The following is a 20,657-nucleotide window of genomic DNA, read 5'->3' on the forward strand; positions in this document are numbered from 1 at the left end:
TACTGCTCATTCTACCAGAGCAGTGGCTTCCACATGGGCTTTTAAAAATGAGGCTTCTGTTGAACAGATTTGTAAGGCAGCGACTTGGTCTTCGCTGCATACCTTTTCCAAATTTTACAAATTCAATACTTTTGCTTCTTCGGAGGCTATTTTTGGGAGAAAGGTTTTACAAGCAGTGGTGCCTTCCGTTTAAGGTACCTGTCTTGTTCCCTCCCTTTATCCGTGTCCTAAAGCTTTGGTATCGGTATCCCACAAGTAAAGGATGAATCCGTGGACTGGATACACCTTACAAGAGAAAACAGAATTTATGCTTACCTGATAAATTACTTTCTCTTGTGGTGTATCCAGTCCACGGCCCGCCCTGGCTATTAAGTCAGGTAGATTTTTTGTTTAAACTACAGTCACCACTGCACCCTATGGTTTCTCCTTTTTCTTCCTAACCTCCGGTCGAATGACTGGGGGGTGGAGCTAGAGGGGGAGCTATATGGACAGCTCTGCTGTGTGCTCTCTTTGCCACTTCCTGTTAGGAAGGAGAATATCCCACAAGTAAAGGATGAATCCGTGGACTGGATACACCACAGGAGAAAGTAATTTATCAGGTAAGCATAAATTCTGTTTTTTAGTTATTGCGGTGGGGGGTTGGCGGTTGACAGGTAGATATTGTTGCATGCATTAGGTGTTTGTTAAGACTTCCAGGGAATTACAGTGCTCATATACTCAGCGCAAGGTTTGCTGCGCCTGCCTATGTGTGGTGAGGTGAAAATGGAGTAAAATTTCTACTTTTTCGCTGCGTAAGTCCTTGCTCTGAATATGTGATACCAACTTGCCACGCCGATTCTATGTTAGTTTATGGGAGTAAAAACAGCGGCCGATAGGTAAAATATACTTGCTTCATTTGTAATCGCTACATCCATCTAAATATAGCCGACGCCACATATGTGATCGGGCCCATTATTTGTAGCAGTGTTATACATTGTTGCAAACACTACTGCCATAGAGTAATAAAGACATGCATGCTCCTAAGATAGTATGAGACTATGTAGATTTACTCTTCAACAAAGGATTTCAAAAGAACAAAGCAAACTTATTAAAAATAAATTGGAAAGTTGCTTAAAACTGCATGATCTATCTGAATCATGAAAGATAATTGTTTACTTTACTTAAAATAAAGATCAGCTCTTTTTATTAACTGGAATAACAAACAAAACAAAACTAATAGGTTCCCAGAGCTGCCGTAAAATACTTTTTACACTGATATTATAATATGATCATTGTGTTAAAAATCTCCCCTGCCTTTTGTTTTACTGCGTCTAATGATAAACACTAGTTGTTAACAAGTCGGTAACAATATTAGATCCCAGCTGTGAGCGTTCCACAGAGGAGACGATCTCCAAATGAGGGGCGAGTATAGATGGGTCCAAATCTGTTTATTAAAATCCTTGGCCCACCATGCAGTAAATATATAGACTGGAATGGGCGTGTGTTTACACAGCTGGAGAATATTTGTGTGGTCCTAATAGCTAGAACACAATTAAAAGTTTTTATTTCAGGAAAATAAATAGTTGTTGCTTTTTGCAGATTTGGTAACTTTACAGGGTGGATTATAAAGCCTAAAACAATAATATTCTTTTCTTCTTTTTTTTTATTTAAATCTTTGATTATAGTACAAATTAAGGATTTACATTCGGCAGTTTCGTTAGCGACGGTCCGGTCACCTTCAGCTTTTTTCGGGGGCAAATTTCTTACTGTGAAAGTGCAACATACTCAAATCTGGATTTGCACAAAACTTATTGTGTTGCACTTTCACAAGAATAAATCTGGCTTAGAAAAGAGAAAAATACCACGAGCGACCGCATTTGGCAGCTAACAAACTGCTGAATGCTCATCCCGAGTGCAAATCTCATTACTGGCAAATGTAATACTTTGTTTATATTTCATATGGTATTGAATAACAATTTGTAATGCTCATAATCTGATCAGCTATAAAGACAATGCTTATGAAGATGAACAGATGTAAATATTAAATGTAATGTATCACTGTTTGTGTAGTCAAAACACTGTGACTACAAAGTGAAAGGTGTAATATGCTCCGTAGCTTTCAGCATTTTATTTAGGGTGTAGAGCTATTGGGCAAGGTATCCTGTCACAAAAATGTATGTAGTAATTATCAGCCGTTAATTGCAGACGTGGATACAAATGTTTTTAAAACATCATTGTTTTGCATTTCAGGGAAATTCCCTTTGAAAAGTCTTGAGTATTATGATCTTATCTCCTTTGCTGTGGCCTGTAAGGGGCAGATATAAATGAGCTTGTGCGCTAATCAAGCAATCACTGCGTAGAATGTTGTATGGTCCGTTTACAGCATCCATTAGCTAAACAAACTAAGGAACAAATGACAAATATTGTTCATTCATTAATTTAGTTTCTCTATTTAAGAGACAGGAAACCAAATGAGAATGTTTTTGTATTTGCTCATACGTTTGTTTATTTAAAGTGATGATAAAGACTTACATTTAACAATGATTCGTTTAGAGTCTATATCTGTCTGTCCATCAAAAAAAAAAAAAAAATTTAATTTTTCTTTCATGATTCAGATAGAGAATATTATTTTTAAAAAGTTTTCACTTTACTTATATTATCAAATTTGCTTTGTTCTGTTGTTATTCTTTGTTGAATCGATATCTACTATAGATAGCTAGCTAGATAGGTGTCTGTAGAACTACATGACAGGAGAAATTGCTGCTATCTAGTGCTTTTGCTAATGTATAACATTGTTGCATAACTGCTACGATATGGTGCTGCAGGCACATGCACGTGCCTGAGCTTACATTCCTGCTTTTTCAACAAAGGATAACAATAAAACAAAGACAATGTTGTAATAAAAGTAAATCGGAAAGTTGTTTACATTTTTTGCTCTGTCTGAATCATGAAATAATTTTTTTAGATTTGATGTCCCTTTAATGAATATTTCATACCGGCATTACTTCTTCCATCCTTTGTTTCGTGCAGTGATTTATCACCCACTCTATAACAGTGCACACCAAGCATCTGGTATACAGCGCATGTACAGTTTGTCTAAATACTCAGCAGATCTCCAGTGTAAACCGTCAATCATGAGATTTACATAGGCTTCGTGCTATCTTGTACAAACTGCACATGCTCAGTTGGTCTTTCTGATTGGGTGCGACTCAGGATTCTGTGTTTATTCACTGTAATGGGAATTATAGCTTGCTTAGTCCTCACAGAGAGCGGTCTTTTTCCAGATTCTTTAGCAGGCCTGAAATATTAAATTGACTAGAACCCCCCCCCCCCCCATGAAAATGAAGTATTTTGAGATGACTTTGATGACTAAATTTTGCACCACTATTCACACCTTGTCCTCTGTGTAGTGCATGGATTCCCATGGCTAAGCATCTAATGTTCTCCTCTTTATTTTGTAGGATCAGAGGTGGAGAGCTGTTTGACTTCATAGCAGAGAAAGACGCCCTTTCAGAAGACCATGCCATTGAATTTATGGAGCAGATACTGAAGGGAGTAGCATACATGCATGCCAGGCATATAGCGCACTTTGACCTTAAGGTAAAATTTCCTGGAGCTATCACCTCAACGTGGCAGCTATAATAAAGGTCAAAGAAGTTCAGAATAGAAACAAATTTCCTTTTATATTATAGGGTAGACAAGGACTAACTTCAGAATTTTATCCAAAGAGGAAAAAGAAGTAGAGTTGATTAGTTAGACCGTTACCTAGGCCTACATGTTTATTTCTAGAACTAAGGAATACTTTACCTTTAAAGGGACAGTCTAGGCCAAAATAAACTTTCATGATTCAGATAGAGCATGTAATTTTAAACAATTTTCCAATTTAATTTTATCACCAATTTTGCTTTGTACTCTTGGTATTCTTAGTAGAAAGCTTAACCTAGGAGGTTCATCTGCTAATTTCTTAGACCTTGAAGCCCACCTCTTTCAGATTGCATTTTAACAGTTTTTCACCACTAGAGGGTGTTAGTTCACGTATTTCATATAGATAACACTGTGCTCGTGCACGAGAAGTTATCTGGGAGCAGGCACTGATTGGCTAGACTGCAAGTCTGTCAAAAGAACTGAAAAAGGGGGCAGTTTGCAGAGGCTTAGATACAAGATAATCACAGAGGTTAAAAGTATATTATTATAACTGTGTTGGTTATGCAAAACTGGGAAATGGGTAATAAAGGGATTATCTATCTTTTAAAACAATAAAAATTCTGGTGTAGACTGTCCCTTTAATTACTATAAATGTGGTTCTCTTTATACAGTTTGATTTCTGATAAAGTATTTCAGACATTTTGCTTACAAGCATGAAACATATCTCCTTCTTCAGATAACCAACAACAACTTATTATTAAATCATTATTATCTTTTATTAGTAAAGTGCCGCAAAATGCTGCAGCTCTGGATAAACTCTACACCCACAAATGCTTAAAGGGATATAAAAAGCCCTACTTTCTTCTGTTATGTGTGATCAGTCCACGGGTCATCATTACTTCTGGGATATAACTCCTCCCCAACAGGAAATGCAAGAGGATTCACCCAGCAGAGCTGCATATAGCTCCTCCCCTCTACGTCAGTCCCAGTCATTCTCTTGCACCCAACGACTAGATAGGATGTGTGAGAGGACTATGGTGATTATACTTAGTTTTTATGACTTCAATCAAAAGTTTGTTATTTTAAAATAGCACCGGAGCGTGTTATTACTTCTCTGGCAGAGTTTGAGGAAGAATCTGTCAGAGTTTTTTTACTATGATTTTAACCGGAGTAGTTAAGATCATATTGCTGTTCTCGGCCATCTGAGGGAGGTAAAGGCTTCAGATCAGGGGACAGCGGGCAGATGAATCTGCATTGAGGTATGTAGCAGTTTTTATTTTCTGAATGGAATTGATGAGAAAATCCTGCCATACCGTTAAAATGACATGTATGTATACACTTCAGTATTCTGGGGATGGTATTTCACCGGAACTACTCTGTTAAAGGTCACTAATCCTTTTTAATAACTATTTATCATGTTAAACGTTTTTGCTGGAATGTAGAATCGTTTACATTGCTGAGGTACTGTGTGAATAAATATTTGGGCATTATTTTCCACTTGGCAGTTTTTTTGCTTTAATTGTGACAGTTTCGTTTCTCTTCACTGCTGTGTGGGAGAGGGAGAGAACCTCCGTGTATTACTAGGGGAGGTCTTAGCAGCTCTCAACGATTGTAACACCGTTGCAATACCAGAGAAACTGTGTAGGTTGGATAAATACTTTGCGGTACCGGCGAGTACTGACGTTTTTCCTATACCTAAGAGACTAACTGAAATTGTTACTAAGGAGTGGGATAGACCCGGTGTGCCGTTCTCACCCCCTCCAATATTTAGAAAGATGTTTCCAATAGACGCCACCACTCGGGACTTATGGCAAACGGTCCCCAAGGTGGAGGGAGCAGTTTCTACTTTAGCTAAGCGTACCACTATCCCGGTGGAGGATAGCTGTGCTTTCTCAGATCCAATGGATAAAAAATTAGAGGGTTACCTTAAGAAAATGTTTGTTCAACAAGGTTTTATTTTACAACCCCTTGCATGTATCGCGCCGATTACGGCTGCGTCAGCATTTTGGATTGAGTCGCTTGAAGAGAACCTTAGTTCATCTACGCTAGACGACATTACGGACAGGCTTAGAGTCCTTAAACTAGCTAATTCCTTCATTTCGGAGGCCGTAGTACATTTAACCAAACTTACGGCTAAGAACTCAGGATTCGCCATACAGGCACGTAGGGCGCTGTGGCTAAAATCCTGGTCAGCTGATGTTACTTCTAAGTCCAAATTACTTAATATACCTTTCAAGGGGCAGTCTTTATTTGGGCCCGGTTTGAAAGAGATTATCGCTGACATTACAGGAGGTAAGGGCCACGCCCTACCTCAAGACAAAGCCAAAGCTAAGGCTAGACAGTCTAATTTTCGTCCCTTTCGGAACTTCAAAACAGGAGCAGCATCAACCTCCACTGCACCAAAACAGGAAGGAGCTGTTGCTCGTTACAGGCAAGGCTGGAAGCCTAACCAGTCCTGGAACAAGAGCAAGCAGGCCAGGAAACCTGCTGCTGCCCCAAAGACAGCATGAACCGAGAGCCCCCGATCCGGGACCGGATCTAGTGGGGGGCAGACTCTCTCTCTTCGCCCAGGCCTGGGCAAGAGATGTTCAGGATCCCTGGGCACTAGAGATCATATCTCAGGGATACCTTCTAGACTTCAAATTATCTCCCCCAAGAGGGAGATTTCATCTGTCAAGGTTGTCAACAAACCAGATAAAGAAAGAAGCGTTTCTACGCTGCGTACAAGATCTGTTAATAATGGGAGTGATCCATCCGGTTCCGCGGTCGGAACAAGGACAAGGGTTCTACTCAAACCTGTTTGTGGTTCCCAAAAAAGAGGGAACTTTCAGGCCAATCTTAGATTTAAAGATTCTAAACAAATTCCTAAGAGTTCCATCGTTCAAAATGGAAACTATTCGGACAATCTTACCCATGATCCAAGAGGGTCAGTACATGACCACAGTGGATTTAAAGGATGCTTACCTTCACATACCGATCCACAAAGATCATCACCGGTATCTAAGGTTTGCCTTCTTAGACAGGCACTACCAGTTTGTAGCTCTTCCATTCGGATTGGCTACGGCTCCAAGAATCTTCACAAAGGTTCTGGGTGCCCTTCTGGCGGTACTAAGACCGCGAGGGATTTCGGTAGCTCCATACCTAGACGACATTCTAATACAAGCTTCAAGCTTTCAAACTGCCAAGTCTCATACAGAGTTAGTTCTGGCATTTCTAAGGTCGCATGGATGGAAAGTAAACGAAAAGAAGAGTTCTCTTTTTCCTCTCACAAGAGTTCCATTCTTGGGGACTCTTATAGATTCTGTAGAAATGAAGATTTACCTGACAGAGGACAGGTTAACAAAGCTTCAAAATGCATGCCGTGTCCTTCATTCCATTCAACACCCGTCAGTAGCTCAATGCATGGAGGTGATCGGCTTAATGGTAGCGGCAATGGACATAGTACCTTTTGCACGCCTACACCTCAGACCTCTGCAATTAGGCATGCTAAGTCAGTGGAATGGGGATTACTCAGATTTGTCCCCTACTCTGAATCTGAATCAAGAGACCAGAAATTCTCTTCTATGGTGGCTTCATCGGCCACACCTGTCCAGGGGGATGCCATTCAGCAGGCCAGACTGGACAATTGTAACAACAGACGCCAGCCTACTAGGTTGGGGCGCTGTCTGGAATTCTCTGAAGGCTCAGGGACTATGGAATCAGGAGGAGAGTCTCCTTCCAATAAACATTCTGGAATTGAGAGCAGTTCTCAATGCCCTTCTAGCTTGGCCCCAATTAACAACTCGGGGGTTCATCAGGTTTCAGTCGGACAACATCACGACTGTAGCTTACATCAACCATCAGGGAGGGACAAGAAGCTCCCTAGCAATGGTGGAAGTATCAAAGATAATTCGCTGGGCAGAGTCTCACTCTTGCCACCTGTCAGCAATCCACATCCCGGGAGTGGAGAACTGGGAGGCGGATTTCTTGAGTCGCCAGACTTTTCATCCGGGGGAGTGGGAACTTCATCCGGAGGTCTTTGCCCAAATACTTCGACGTTGGGGCAAACCAGAGATAGATCTCATGGCGTCTCGCCAGAACGCCAAACTTCCTCGCTACGGGTCCAGATCCAGGGATCCGGGAGCGGTTCTGATAGATGCTTTGACAGCACCTTGGAACTTCGGGATGGCTTATGTGTTTCCACCCTTTCCGCTGCTTCCTCGATTGATTGCCAAAATCAAACAGGAGAGAGCATCAGTGATTCTAATAGCGCCTGCATGGCCACGCAGGACTTGGTATGCAGATCTAGTGGACATGTCATCCTGTCCGCCTTGGTCTCTACCTCTAAGACAGGACCTTCTGATACAGGGTCCATTCAAACATCAAAATCTAACTTCTCTGAAGCTGACTGCTTGGAAATTGAACGTTTGATTTTATCAAAACGTGGTTTTTCTGAGTCGGTTATTGATACCCTGATACAGGCTAGGAAGCCTGTTACCAGAAAGATTTACCATAAAATATGGCGTAAATACCTATACTGGTGCGAATCCAAACATTACTCCTGGAGTAAGGTTAGGATCTCTAGGATATTGTCTTTTCTACAAGAAGGGTTAGAAAAGGGTTTATCAGCTAGTTCATTAAAGGGACAGATTTCAGCTCTGTCCATCTTGTTACACAGGCGTCTGTCAGAAAATCCAGACGTCCAGGCTTTTTGTCAGGCTTTAGCTAGGATCAAGCCTGTGTTTAAAGCTGTTGCTCCGCCATGGAGTTTAAACTTAGTTCTTAACGTTTTACAGGGTGTTCCTTTTGAACCCCTTCATTCCATTGATATAAAATTGTTATCTTGGAAAGTTCTGTTTTTAATGGCTATTTCCTCGGCTCGAAGAGTCTCTGAGTTATCAGCCTTACATTGTGATTCTCCTTATCTGATTTTTCACTCAGACAAGGTAGTTCTGCGTACTAAACCTGGGTTCTTACCTAAGGTGGTCACTAACAGGAATATCAATCAAGAGATTGTTGTTCCATCCTTGTGTCCAAATCCTTCTTCAAAGAAGGAACGTCTTCTACACAATCTGGATGTAGTTCGTGCCCTCAAGTTCTACTTGCAGGCAACTAAAGATTTTCGCCAAACTTCTTCCCTGTTTGTCGTTTATTCTGGACAGAGGAGAGGTCAAAAAGCTTCTGCTATCTCTCTCTCTTTTTGGCTTCGTAGCATAATACGTTTAGCCTATGAGACTGCTGGTCAGCAGCCTCCTGAAAGAATTACAGCTCACTCCACTAGAGCTGTGGCTTCCACTTGGGCCTTTAAGAATGAGGCCTCTGTTGAACAGATTTGCAAGGCTGCAACTTGGTCTTCGCTTCATACTTTTTCCAAATTTTACAAATTTGACACTTTTGCTTCTTCGGAGGCTATTTTTGGGAGAAAGGTTCTTCAGGCAGTGGTTCCTTCTATATAATGAGCCTGCCTATCCCTCCCGTCATCCGTGTACTTTTGCTTTGGTATTGGTATCCCAGAAGTAATGATGACCCGTGGACTGATCACACATAACAGAAGAAAACATAATTTATGCTTACCTGATAAATTCCTTTCTTCTGTTGTGTGATCAGTCCACGGCCCGCCCTGTTTTAAGGCAGGTAAATATCTTTTAAATTATACTCCAGTCACCACTTCACCCTTGGTTACTCCTTTCTCGTTGATTCTTGGTCGAATGACTGGGACTGACGTAGAGGGGAGGAGCTATATGCAGCTCTGCTGGGTGAATCCTCTTGCATTTCCTGTTGGGGAGGAGTTATATCCCAGAAGTAATGATGACCCGTGGACTGATCACACAACAGAAGAAAGGAATTTATCAGGTAAGCATAAATTATGTTTTTTTTTATTCAAATAGAAAATTCAATTTTAAATAACTTTCAAATTTACTTCTATTAATCTAATTTGCTTCATTCTCTTGGTATCCTTTATTTAAGGAGCAATAATGCACTACTGAGAGCTAGCTGAAAGCCAAAGATAAGGGGCATATATGGGAAGCCACCAATCAGCAGCTTCTGAGGCTACCTAAGTATACTCTTCAACAAAGGATACACAGAGAACAAAACCAATTAGATAATAGAAGTTAACTGGAAATTTGTTTAAAATCACATGCTCTATTTGAATTATGAAAGAAAATTTTGGGTTTCATGTCTCTTTAGGCTACACAACTCATTGCAGTTAAGGGATTTCCTGCAAGGCAGTAACTATGTGCCCAGTAATTTTAATAATTACAACTCTTGTATATTGGATACTTGGTTGACTTTTGAATGTGTTCACTAATGAAATCTCAGTGCAGTTGATATGTTTTAAAGGTTTTGTTTAAACTATGAAACAATATTAGCGCCGTATTAAATCTTATAATACGCAAATGTCTGCACCAACAATTTAGTATCTCATTTAAAATAGGCCTAAATTCAGTGTTATATTCAGATAGTTAATACTTTATGTTAGATATGTGGGTTCTAGAGTTTAAACGGTATTGTGATCCTATATTTATAATTATTGAAAGATCCTATCAATACATATGGAAACAAGAGATGTAGATTATGCAAATGTGCGAGCACCCTAGTGATAACCCAACCAAATACAGCTAAAAATCCTCCTCTTCTTGGGATCTTTCTCCTGGGAAATGTCATGAATACCAGTTTAGTTTAATTCACCGTGGCATTTCACATAATACTAAACAAATAACACATTGAACTGATTTATTTCATGGTTTGTAGTTACCTTTAGTCCAAGGGCATCTGCCATATTTCAGCCAAGTAGAGCAAACGATTACATAACTGTATTATTAGGTTATACTGCCACCTGGTGGTTATGAAGATACTCTCAAGAAACTTTACTACAGTACTCTATTCACAATAGTTAAAATAATCCACAAGTAATATACAAAATATAATGGGTGCAGTGGGGTACTAGTGAAGGGAATAAATGTCTACTTACTAGCCCTACTTTTATTTATTTATTTATTTATTTTTTTTTTTTTTTTTTTTTGAATTTTCAAAGCTTTATTGAAATTAGAAAATAACAGTACATACCTCAAGAGACAAAAGTTACATTAAGAATTGCGACATTTCGCAAACACTGTGGGAGTATACAAACTTAGTCAGATACAAATTGTAGTCAGACAACAAATCATAAAATACCTGATGATTGGAAAAAAGAAAAAAGTGTCTGAGTATAAAGTTCACGAGTGGTTGTAATGTCCAAGAAGTATGCAACCAAACTTATAACAAGCAACGTGAATATTACATTGTACATTTGTATTTTAGAAAGTAAGGAGATCTCGTCGTGGGTTGACACTCAGTACCACGACGAGAGTACGCAGTTAGAGAAGAGAGAGAGGAAAAAGAAAGAGAGCGAGAGGGGTAAAGAAAAGGGAGAAAAAAAAAAAAAAAAAAAAGGGTCTTTAAGTCCAGTTAAGTCGGATAAGCCCTCATCATCAGTCATTATTTCCTGTACTACCTTGTAAGTCAGAAAGTACAGGCTTCCACATTTCCAACATGTACTCATGTATTTCTATTTTGTCGTCCCTCATATATCTAACTCTTTCTAGCCGTAAAAGCCTGTCCACCTGGGACGCCCATTCCATTTTAGTGGGAATTTCTGTCTTTTTCCATTTCCTGGGGATAAGGGATTTAGCACTGTTGAGCATTATAAGAAAAAGATATTTGGAAGGCTTATCTTTAAATTTGGGAAGACCATGAAATAACAAGAGGCCAGGTGTTCTGGTCAAAGGCGTGTTAAACGTGGTCTCCATGATATCCAGTATTGACCGCCAGTACGGCCGAAGGATATCGCACCCCCACCAAATGTGAAGTAGGGTGCCACGCTCCCCACAACCGCGCCAGCATCTCCCATCAGTCTGCTTATATATTTTCTGAATTCTGTCAGGTGAAAGATACCACCTGGACAAGAATTTATAATTGGACTCAATTGTTCTCGCGGAGACCGAGGCCTTAATATGTGCGTTTAGAATTTTTTGCCAGTCTTTGTCAGTAGGAGGAGGATTAAGTTCCCTATTCCACCGCGCCACATATTCAGGTAGGGGAGTATTTTTCGGTAAAAGTATCAGGCGATAGGCTATGGAAATCATGTGACACGGTGTTTTCGGGAGTAGACATATGGATTCCAGAGTAGTCAGCTGTCTAGTCACATCGGTAGATCTTTTATATGTTGATAGAAAATGCTGAAGTTGTGTGTGGTAAAACCAGGAAATATCCAGCCCGGCTCGTTGCAAGTCTACTCTGTCTTGGAGTTTTTTATTTGTCAGAAGTCGGTGAAAAGTCACCTGAGTAATCAGGGTTTTATCAGTCCGTAGCCGCTGTGTACATGTAAAGGGAATATCAGGGTTATCTACAAATGGTGTGAGTGGGGAGGGATTGGAGGAAAGATGTGGATGTTCCACCAGAGACCTCTCCCATCGAGCAAAAAATTCTTTAATCAAAGGGTAATTCTCTAGTAATTTAGGTCTAGATCTGGCCGATATCCATCCCAGAGCCCCCAAGTTCTGTTTTCCCAAAATTGACCTGCATATCTGTACCCAGAGTTTTCCTTTAGAATTGTGGCACCACTCTACTTGGTGCTGAAGATTAATAGCTTTTCTGTAGGTGAGTAGATTAGGTATACCCAGTCCCCCACCCTCCTTCGGGAGATAAAGAGTCCTTTTTGCAATTCTTGGCCTAATTCCCTTCCATATGAACTCTTCTATCACTCCTTGAAGTCTATGTATGCAGTGTGTAGGTAGGGGGATCGGGAGGGTCTGGAGGTAGTATAATATCCTGGGTAAGATATTCATTTTCACAATACCAATTCTCCCCAACCAGGAGACTGGTTTATTTCTCCAAGAGGAGAGGTCTCTTGTAATATCAGTAAGTAAATTTGAATAGTTGGCCGCATATAACGTGTCTGGGGAAGGGGTAAGATTAATCCCTAAGTATCTAAGGGTATGGGTTTGAATACGTAGTGGACACAGAGAGGAGAGGTGGCAAAGTTCTGTCTGGGGGAGATTAATGTTTAATATTTCAGATTTCGTTTTGTTTAAGTGGAAGTTTGAAAACTTGCCATAAATCTCAAATTCCTTCAGCACTTCTGGTAGTGAAGTCAGTGGGTCTGTGAGAGAGAGCAGAACGTCGTCTGCGTACATTGACAACTTATGTTCTTGATCTCCTATCTGTAATCCCTTAATCTTCCCATTATCCCTGATTCTCTGGGCTAAGACCTCCATGACCAGGGCGAACAGCAATGGTGACAACGGACACCCTTGTCTGGTTCCGTTTGTAATATTAAAGGAGTCGGACAGGATACCATTAACCCTAACCCTGGCCGATGGGGCTGCATATAAGGAGAAGATCATTTGTATAAGAGCCCGTCCGAATCCCATCTTCGACAGGACCGCCTTCAGAAAATTCCAGCTGATCCTGTCGAAGGCTTTCTCAGCATCAGTAGAAACTAGGATTGTTGGTATCTTATTAATTTGTGCGTAATTGCTCAGTAGAGTGGCTTTTATAGTATTGTCCCTGGCCTCTCGGCCAGGTACAAATCCTACTTGATCTGGGGAAATCAAATCTGGTAAAAATGTATTTATTCTATTGGAGAGAATTTTGGCAAATATCTTAATATCTACATTAAGAAGCGATATTGGTCGGAAGTTTTCAGGTCGGTTTGCTGGTTTGCCCGGTTTGGGTATGGTTGTAATATGTGCCGCTAACATAGAGGGGGGAAATCCCTGAGAGGCGTCCAAAGTGTTAAACAGGCAAGCCAACTGAGGGGACAAAATCTGGTTATAAAGCTTATAGTATTTGGCACTAAAGCCATCGGGACCTGGACTTTTTCCAGTTGGCAAGTCCTTTATGGTTCGTGAAACCTCCTCCGTAGATATAGGAGTGCTCAAGGCCTCTGCATCTGCTTGGGACAAGGACGGGAGCCTAATTGAGTCCAAGTAGGAGCTCAAAGCTGGGGAGGGTGATCCCCCCCCATCATCCTGGGAAGAGTGAGAGGTATTCTGTAGGTTGTACAAGTCATGATAATATGCTCTTAAGGTCTCCGCAATGGCTGGGCTGTCCGCGAGTGCTGAGCCGTTTTTCGCCGTCAGCGTGCGTATGTGTGTTTTTAAGTGTTTTCGTCTAAGTGCCCTAGCTAATAGTCTACCGGGTTTATCCCCAAATTCGTAGAATGTTTGTTGGCTCCGTAGCGCCATTTTCTGGTAGTCAAGTGTATAAATGTCCTGTATGTCTCTCCTAGCTTTGTTAAGCTCATTGAGCACTGAAGTATCCGATGGGTGTTTTTTGTGTTTGATTTCTAGATCTCGTATGGTGGTTAAGAGTGAAGAGAATCGCATTCTAGTTTGTTTTGCCAGAATGGCTTTTTGTTTGATGAGTTCGCCTCGTAGCACACATTTGTGTGCTTCCCAAAGGATATGCTTAGGGGTCTCAGTCGTATCATTGATGTCAAAGTAGTCAGTGAGTGCAGTTTCTATTTTCCCTCTGAGCAACTGGTTGTTGAGTAGGAGATCGTCAAACCGCCATAGAAACGGGCGGTCAGGTATAGTCGGCCAGCTCAGGTTGCATAGCACCGGGGCATGGTCTGACCAAGTCATAGGAAGAATTTGTATTTTCTCTACGGAGGCTAGTGTTGTTTGGTCAGTAAAAATATAGTCGATTCTCGTGTACAGGTCGTGGGGGTGGGAGAAGAAAGTATAGTCCCGTCTTGTGGGGTATTGTGTTCTCCAAATATCCTGTACTGCCAGCTCCTCCAATCTAGCATTGCATTGTTTAATGACCTTTTTAGAAACAGAAGCTGACCCCCTGGAAGTGTCAAGTATTGGGTCTAAGGGTAAGTTGAAGTCCCCTGCTAGGAGCAGGGCTCCCTTCTGGGTCTCAAGTATTTTGTTAGTGAGAGCTGTCATAAATTTGTGTTGACATGTGTTTGGGAAATAGGCGTTAACTAGTGTGACAGGTCTGTTGTGTAGTGTGCCTATTAGGATCAGATAGCGACCCTCTGGGTCTTTAATCTCTTGTATCAAGTCAAAGGGTGTAGAATGTTTTATAATAATTCCCACCCCGTTTTTCTTGGAAGGGCCAGAAGCAAAAAACATAGTTGGAAACTTGGGGTTTGGCCATTTTGGTTCCCTTCCCTTTTTAAAATGAGTTTCTTGCAAGTATGCAATGTCGCAGTTTAGTCTACTTACATCCCTTAGCAAGTGTGATCGCTTTTCAGGGGTATTAAGGCCCTTAACATTTATCGTCAAGACTGTCAGACTCTGTTTGCCCCGGGAGTTCATTATGAATGGGCGGGGTTAAGTGGTGTAGTGAGCTCCTGAGTGCGGGAAAAAAAAAAAAAAAAAAAAAGGGGGGGGGGGCGGGGGGATGGGGTATGGGATAAGGAGGAAAAGGAAGGAAAAAGAGGTAGGGAGAATAAGATAACAAGGATCAGTAGTAAAGTGTTAGTGAGAATTCCAGCAATGTGCTGGAGATAGCTAGTCTGTAAGAGAGTTTCTATACGGCCTTTCGGGTATAGAGAAGGGGAAGAACAAAGAGGTGCAAAAGTAAGCGCGGGGTCAGTATCCCCACACCCGATCAATAAGAAGCGTTAAAGTTTCAAAAAATTAGGGAACAGTTAATCCTGGATTTGTATATTAAGCTAGGTACCAGTTGTTTATGTTCATAACAAGCAGTTATCAATATCATACAATACAGGCAATACAGTAGTGCTATTTAAACTAAAACAAAAAGTCTACTAGTCTCTGTAGTAATGTGAAGGTTACTATTAATATATGGCATGCCTATACTGTACATTTCGGGTAACTGTACTAGACAACAGGGGGCCCGATTAAATTTAACAGCCTTCCTTAAATATAGGTAACTACATCCAACACGCAACTTTGAGGAATAAAACTAGGTGGCGGGGGGCCCTGTTAATAGAACAAGTTTCTTTAAATAAAGAGGACAGCATCTGATGTTTAACTCAAGGTAGCAGTAAAAAAAAAAAATTATACCTGAAATATTGAACAGGTAGTAAAAGCAGTTTACCAGATTGTGGGCCTTCCTCTAAGACAATATGAAATTTACTAGTAATAGGTGGATTATCTATATAGCAAATTGCATGTGGACGTACTAGATGCCAAGGGGCCCAGAGAGCACAAAAATAGAGGTAAAGACATCTAACATTTAACTCGAGGGAGCAATGTAAAGTTATATATGGAGTGTTGGGTAGTTGATAGGAACCATTTGGCAAGTTTTGGACCTTCCTTGACGGCAATGTGAGATTTGTTAATAATAGATGAACTACCCATATTACAGGTTTTGTGTGGGCGAATTAGATGTCAAGGGGCCCGGATGGTATAACAACTTTCATCAAACAAAGATAGCAACATCTAACATTCAACTCTAAGGAACAGTAAAAGAATTATGCATGAAAAAATTAGTAGGTATTAGGAACATTTTACCAAGTTCTAGGCTACTAGCCTGTGGGGACCAGTCCAGCAACAATACAATAGGTGTATTATAGAGGTGAATACTTATCAGAGTCCCTGTGACTTGCGACCAGTTGATGTTTTAAGGTTGAAGACATCTTTCAGGTATTAGGAGCCTGAATGGGGTCCCCTGCTTCCTGAGAGAGGGGATCTTGTGGAGTGTTCTCTATCCCATCTGGAGATGGTATGTCGACTCCAAGAGTTCTGCAAAACTCCGAGAGGTCAGTAGGTGATCTGTAAATTGCCTGTGCGCCATTTCTGGAGGCTATAAGGCTTACTGGAAAGCCCCATTTGTATGGTATTTTGTGAGCTTGCAGTGCAGATGTAATATATTTGAGCTCTCTTCTCTTCTGCAGGGTGGTTAAGCTCAGGTCAGAGAAGATTTGCAGAGGTATCCCTGCGTGTGTTACATTCTGGAGACTCCTCGCCCTTTGCATAATAATGTCCTTATCTTTGTAACTAAGAAATTTGATTATTATGTCTCTGGGTGGTGCCTTAGGTGAGGGCCTAGGTCTAAGAGCCCTATGGGCCCTTTCAATGGGTATATCGGCAGAGCTCTGTGTGCCTTTCAGTGTGCGAAACAAGTCCTGCAAATATCCCTCAAGTGCAGTATTAGATACAGATTCTGGGACGCCACGTACTCTGATGTTGTTCCGCCGCCCCCTATTGTCCAAATCTTCCACTCTGGAAAGCAAAAACTGCATGTTTTCTTCATGGTCTCTAATGTGTTGGGAGTTAGTTTTCACTGTGGCGGCAAGGACTGTATGTTTGTTCTCAAGTAGTTGGACTTGTTGTGCAACTTGAGTTATATCCTTCTTTAAATCCCCAAAGAAGGACCTCATTTCGGCCAAAACTTTATTGATGTCCTCCTTTGAGGAGATTGTATTAAGGTCATTCCTAGTTAAATATTCCTGAGGCTGCTGGTGCACAGAGCCCGCCATTTCTAAGGTCTCCTGAGAAGGGGAGAGAAGTCTGCACTCTGGTGTGTCTGTGTTAGAAGGGACAGCCTTGAGAAAATTAGTTAAACTCGAGGATTTAGGGCCCCTCTCTAATTTACTGTTTTTCCTGTGGGACATACTGTAGTAGATGACTGGAAGTCAGAATCAAGTTATTAGTAGGCCTTTGATGCTGACAAAACTGTATAGTTCTGTGTCCCAGGTATAAAGTGTGGCAATAATAAAAACTGCGTCACAGGGTCTCTGCTGCAATAAGTGTGTTTATTAAACGGCTGTAATTGCTAGACAGATGTAAATTATATTAAAGGCTGGTGCAGAGCCCTTGCTGCTAACTGTTTTCCTTCTCAAGTCCCAGTTAATCTGTTACAAGTGTCCCCTGTATGATTTGCGTATAGGGGTTATTAATATGAACAGTGCAGGTGCTCACCAATCTGCAAATGGACACGGAAACCACCGCAATCTCGGCTCCGGTATACCTTCAGCTGGTAGGCAGTCTCATTGGGGGAGCAGCTATCAAGGCCTGTCGCGCCACAGGTAGTGCCTCTCGATTTCTCCTGTTTGCGCACTAACCGCGACCAACCGGTGTCAGTAGCTGGCTGCCGTTCCGGTACGGGTCTGATCCGATGCGCTGCTTTACTTGGTATGGGTACGTCGGCGGTGTTATCCTTTTACCGCACCGGAGGTCCGTTGTTCCAGAGGAGACTTCCCTTTTAGCTGGCTGCTCGGTCCCAGGTATTATACAGGCAGATAGCTCCTGAGCAGGCCTCAAAAAGTAAACAGGGTTCCGTTAAGGTCTCAGACCCCGGCAAAATCTCAGTGTGGCCAGTAGTGTATTAGATGACAGTACCCAGGCTTACAAGTGATATTAGTGCACTAAAGTTCCTTTATCTATACATTGATCGGGTGTAGGGCATAAGAGCCAAAATCTAAGCAGCCATCACCCTGCGTGGCTAGGCTCCGCCCCCCCTACTTTTATTTATTTTACCTCTGTTACCCCTCTTGTTGTTGTGCATAAAGCACTGGGCATGTAAATAGGTCATATCCTTGCAAACTCAGGCAGACTTGGGGGTGCTACAGTTAGGTATAGGGGTGCATATTGCTGCCATGTGCCCCCTTTGAACTACCACTGCACCCACTGCAAATTCCCTGCCCATATAAATGTGGGTTTCTTTAGAGATAAAAATGCTATACAAATGAAGCATGATTTTCTGTCATGTCACTTAGTCCAACTGAGCACCCATAATATTACTGAAAAAAAGGTAATTTGACACAGAATGAAGTATAATAATAATAATAGTGTTTATTATGAACTTATTGCAATAACATAAATCAGTACCTGGATTATGAAGCAAGACAGTGATCAAACTATAAACACTACTTATCTTAGGGGTTTAAATAAGGCATTAATATCAGCATACAATGGAGGAGAGTAATATCATAACAGCCATATACAGTATCATCACAGTGGAAATCACACAGCAGTATTTCACAATTGCTCTTTCTAAGATGTTAACCAGAAACTTCTCCTTCACGTAAATATGCCACCCCCTCCCCTCTTAGCAATCTCATAATTAAACCTGTTAGTGTAGCAGGCATGTCTACGTAGCAATCATGTTATTTTCAATAAGAGTTTTTCTTATAACAAGGAAAGATTCTCACACCATTGCTTCTGTTGAAATGTGCCTCCCCCATCTCTATGAGAACATAATATGAGAGCAGAGTAACAGAGAATACATGTGTATCTTTTCTCTTTAAGTCATATATGTGTTAAAGGTATATATATATATTTATATGTATGTTCTCTAATAATCAAAAGTTGTAATATAAACTGCTAATACATTGTTTGATTAATTATTTGTGTATGGAATCATGAAAAGTTTCCAATCCCTTACACATGTCATTATGTAAAATAATGGTTTCATCGCTCAGTCCACTAGGGTAAATAAATAACCATACCATCAGCTTGACTTGATGTATCAAAAAAGTGCTAGTGTATAATTAGTGCGCCAATGGTCTGAAAATCCACTGTCTGTATGACAGTGAGACACAATCACAGTGTTAAAAATCTAAATATAAAACTATACGATACAAATCGTTATAGAAAAATACCCCAATCAAATTATATTAGGATACAAATGAATTCTTAAGAAACAAATAAATTCTTCTTAGATATTAAAAGTGATAACATAATATAGTGGTGTCTTTGCAGCAAACACCCCAAAATAATAAGGTGATAAAACTGCAAGGCACTGTAAATAATGAACACAGCAATGTGATAGAATTGTAAAATATTATAGTGAAAAAGTCCCAATGATCGAAGTTCAAAGTGTTACATATATGATGGGCGTAATGTCCAAATCACAGTAGGCAGGCTCTTCTCCAAAAGATCCCTGTTGGTGACCCAGGGGTGGATACTATATAGAAAAAAAGATAAAAGAAGGCGCCAACATAGTGCGGTTACCAATGGGATGGAACACGCTTAGTAAATAATACCAGGTACTCACAGGATGAAAGACACTTGAGAAGTGTCACAGGTGCCTCCTGGACTCTCAGAGTTGTCCAGCTAACTCCCACTCCACTGTGGTGGTAAGGTTCCGCTTGTCTCTACCGATTAGGATGGCTCCGCTAGTGGTTGTGGCTCCCAGCCAGTATTCCAATAGGACTCTCTTGCGGTTTCCCCAAATCCAGCTATCCAGTTAAAATCCGTGCTCTCCGGTGATACAGCAAGGATAAAAGTGGTTTGTGACGGTGGTAACAAACAGCAAGCTGTCACCATCCAAAAGACCCTCTGACCCTTGACTTGATGTATGAAAACCCTGTGTCCATATATATATTGTTCTCTCCTGATGAAGAGGCCTGAGTCAACGATATAGAATAGCACATACATTTTCTATTATGCCACATCATTTTAAATTGGAATTTTCATAAAAGCTTTGATTTCTCTGGAATGAATGAATTGGGTTACTACAAATTTTGCCGTGCATAGTAACAGTATCTTTTCTGTTGTTTCCCTAAAGCCTGAAAATATTATGCTGCTTGAAAAAGACGTCCCCCACCCTAAGATTAAAATCATCGATTTTGGCTTGGCACAAAAGATTGAAGACGGAGCTGTGTTTAAAAGCCTTTGCGGAACACCACAGTACATAGGTATGAGGATATAGTGATCTGCCATTACTTCTTAGTAATAGGCAGGTCAGCAATAAACTACTGAACATACATGTACTAGCCCCTTAAACTCTAAAGGCTTTCTGGGTGTTAGCAGCTGAAGAGTAATACAACACCTGGAGTGTGTTTAATTAAAGTCCACTAAATACAGCAGAATTGCAAAACCAACAAGTGCATAATAAAAGGACAATGCAATAGCAATGACTGAATTTCAAATGAGCAACATTCGGACAAATTTTTAAATTTATTCCATAGCTCCATCCCCTGTATTATGTGACATCCATCACCCAATCACAGACTTATATACACTGTGAACATTTGCACATGCTCAGTAGAACCCGGTACCTTAGGTAACTGACTGCAATTAGAGAAATTTGTAATGGGCAATATTATTATGTTTATCATAATTAAATGGCACTTTCTTTCCTCT

At 40.8% G+C, this 20,657-nt stretch overlaps 1 protein-coding gene across 3 annotated transcripts in view; it reads left to right on the forward strand.

Annotated features, from left to right (window-relative positions):
• LOC128652381 (death-associated protein kinase 2) overlaps positions 1-20,657 on the forward strand; it is a 310,674-nt gene that overhangs the window by 233,474 nt on the left and 56,543 nt on the right. For all 3 annotated transcript variants that reach the window (XM_053705320.1, XM_053705323.1, XM_053705326.1), the window contains 2 exons: positions 3,441-3,579; positions 20,080-20,209. In XM_053705320.1, the coding sequence (XP_053561295.1) occupies positions 3,441-3,579; positions 20,080-20,209 (269 nt within the window). The remainder of the gene's footprint in view (positions 1-3,440; positions 3,580-20,079; positions 20,210-20,657) is intronic.

This window comes from Bombina bombina, chromosome 1 (genome assembly GCF_027579735.1).
Source record: "Bombina bombina isolate aBomBom1 chromosome 1, aBomBom1.pri, whole genome shotgun sequence".
Lineage (NCBI taxonomy): Eukaryota > Metazoa > Chordata > Amphibia > Anura > Bombinatoridae > Bombina > Bombina bombina.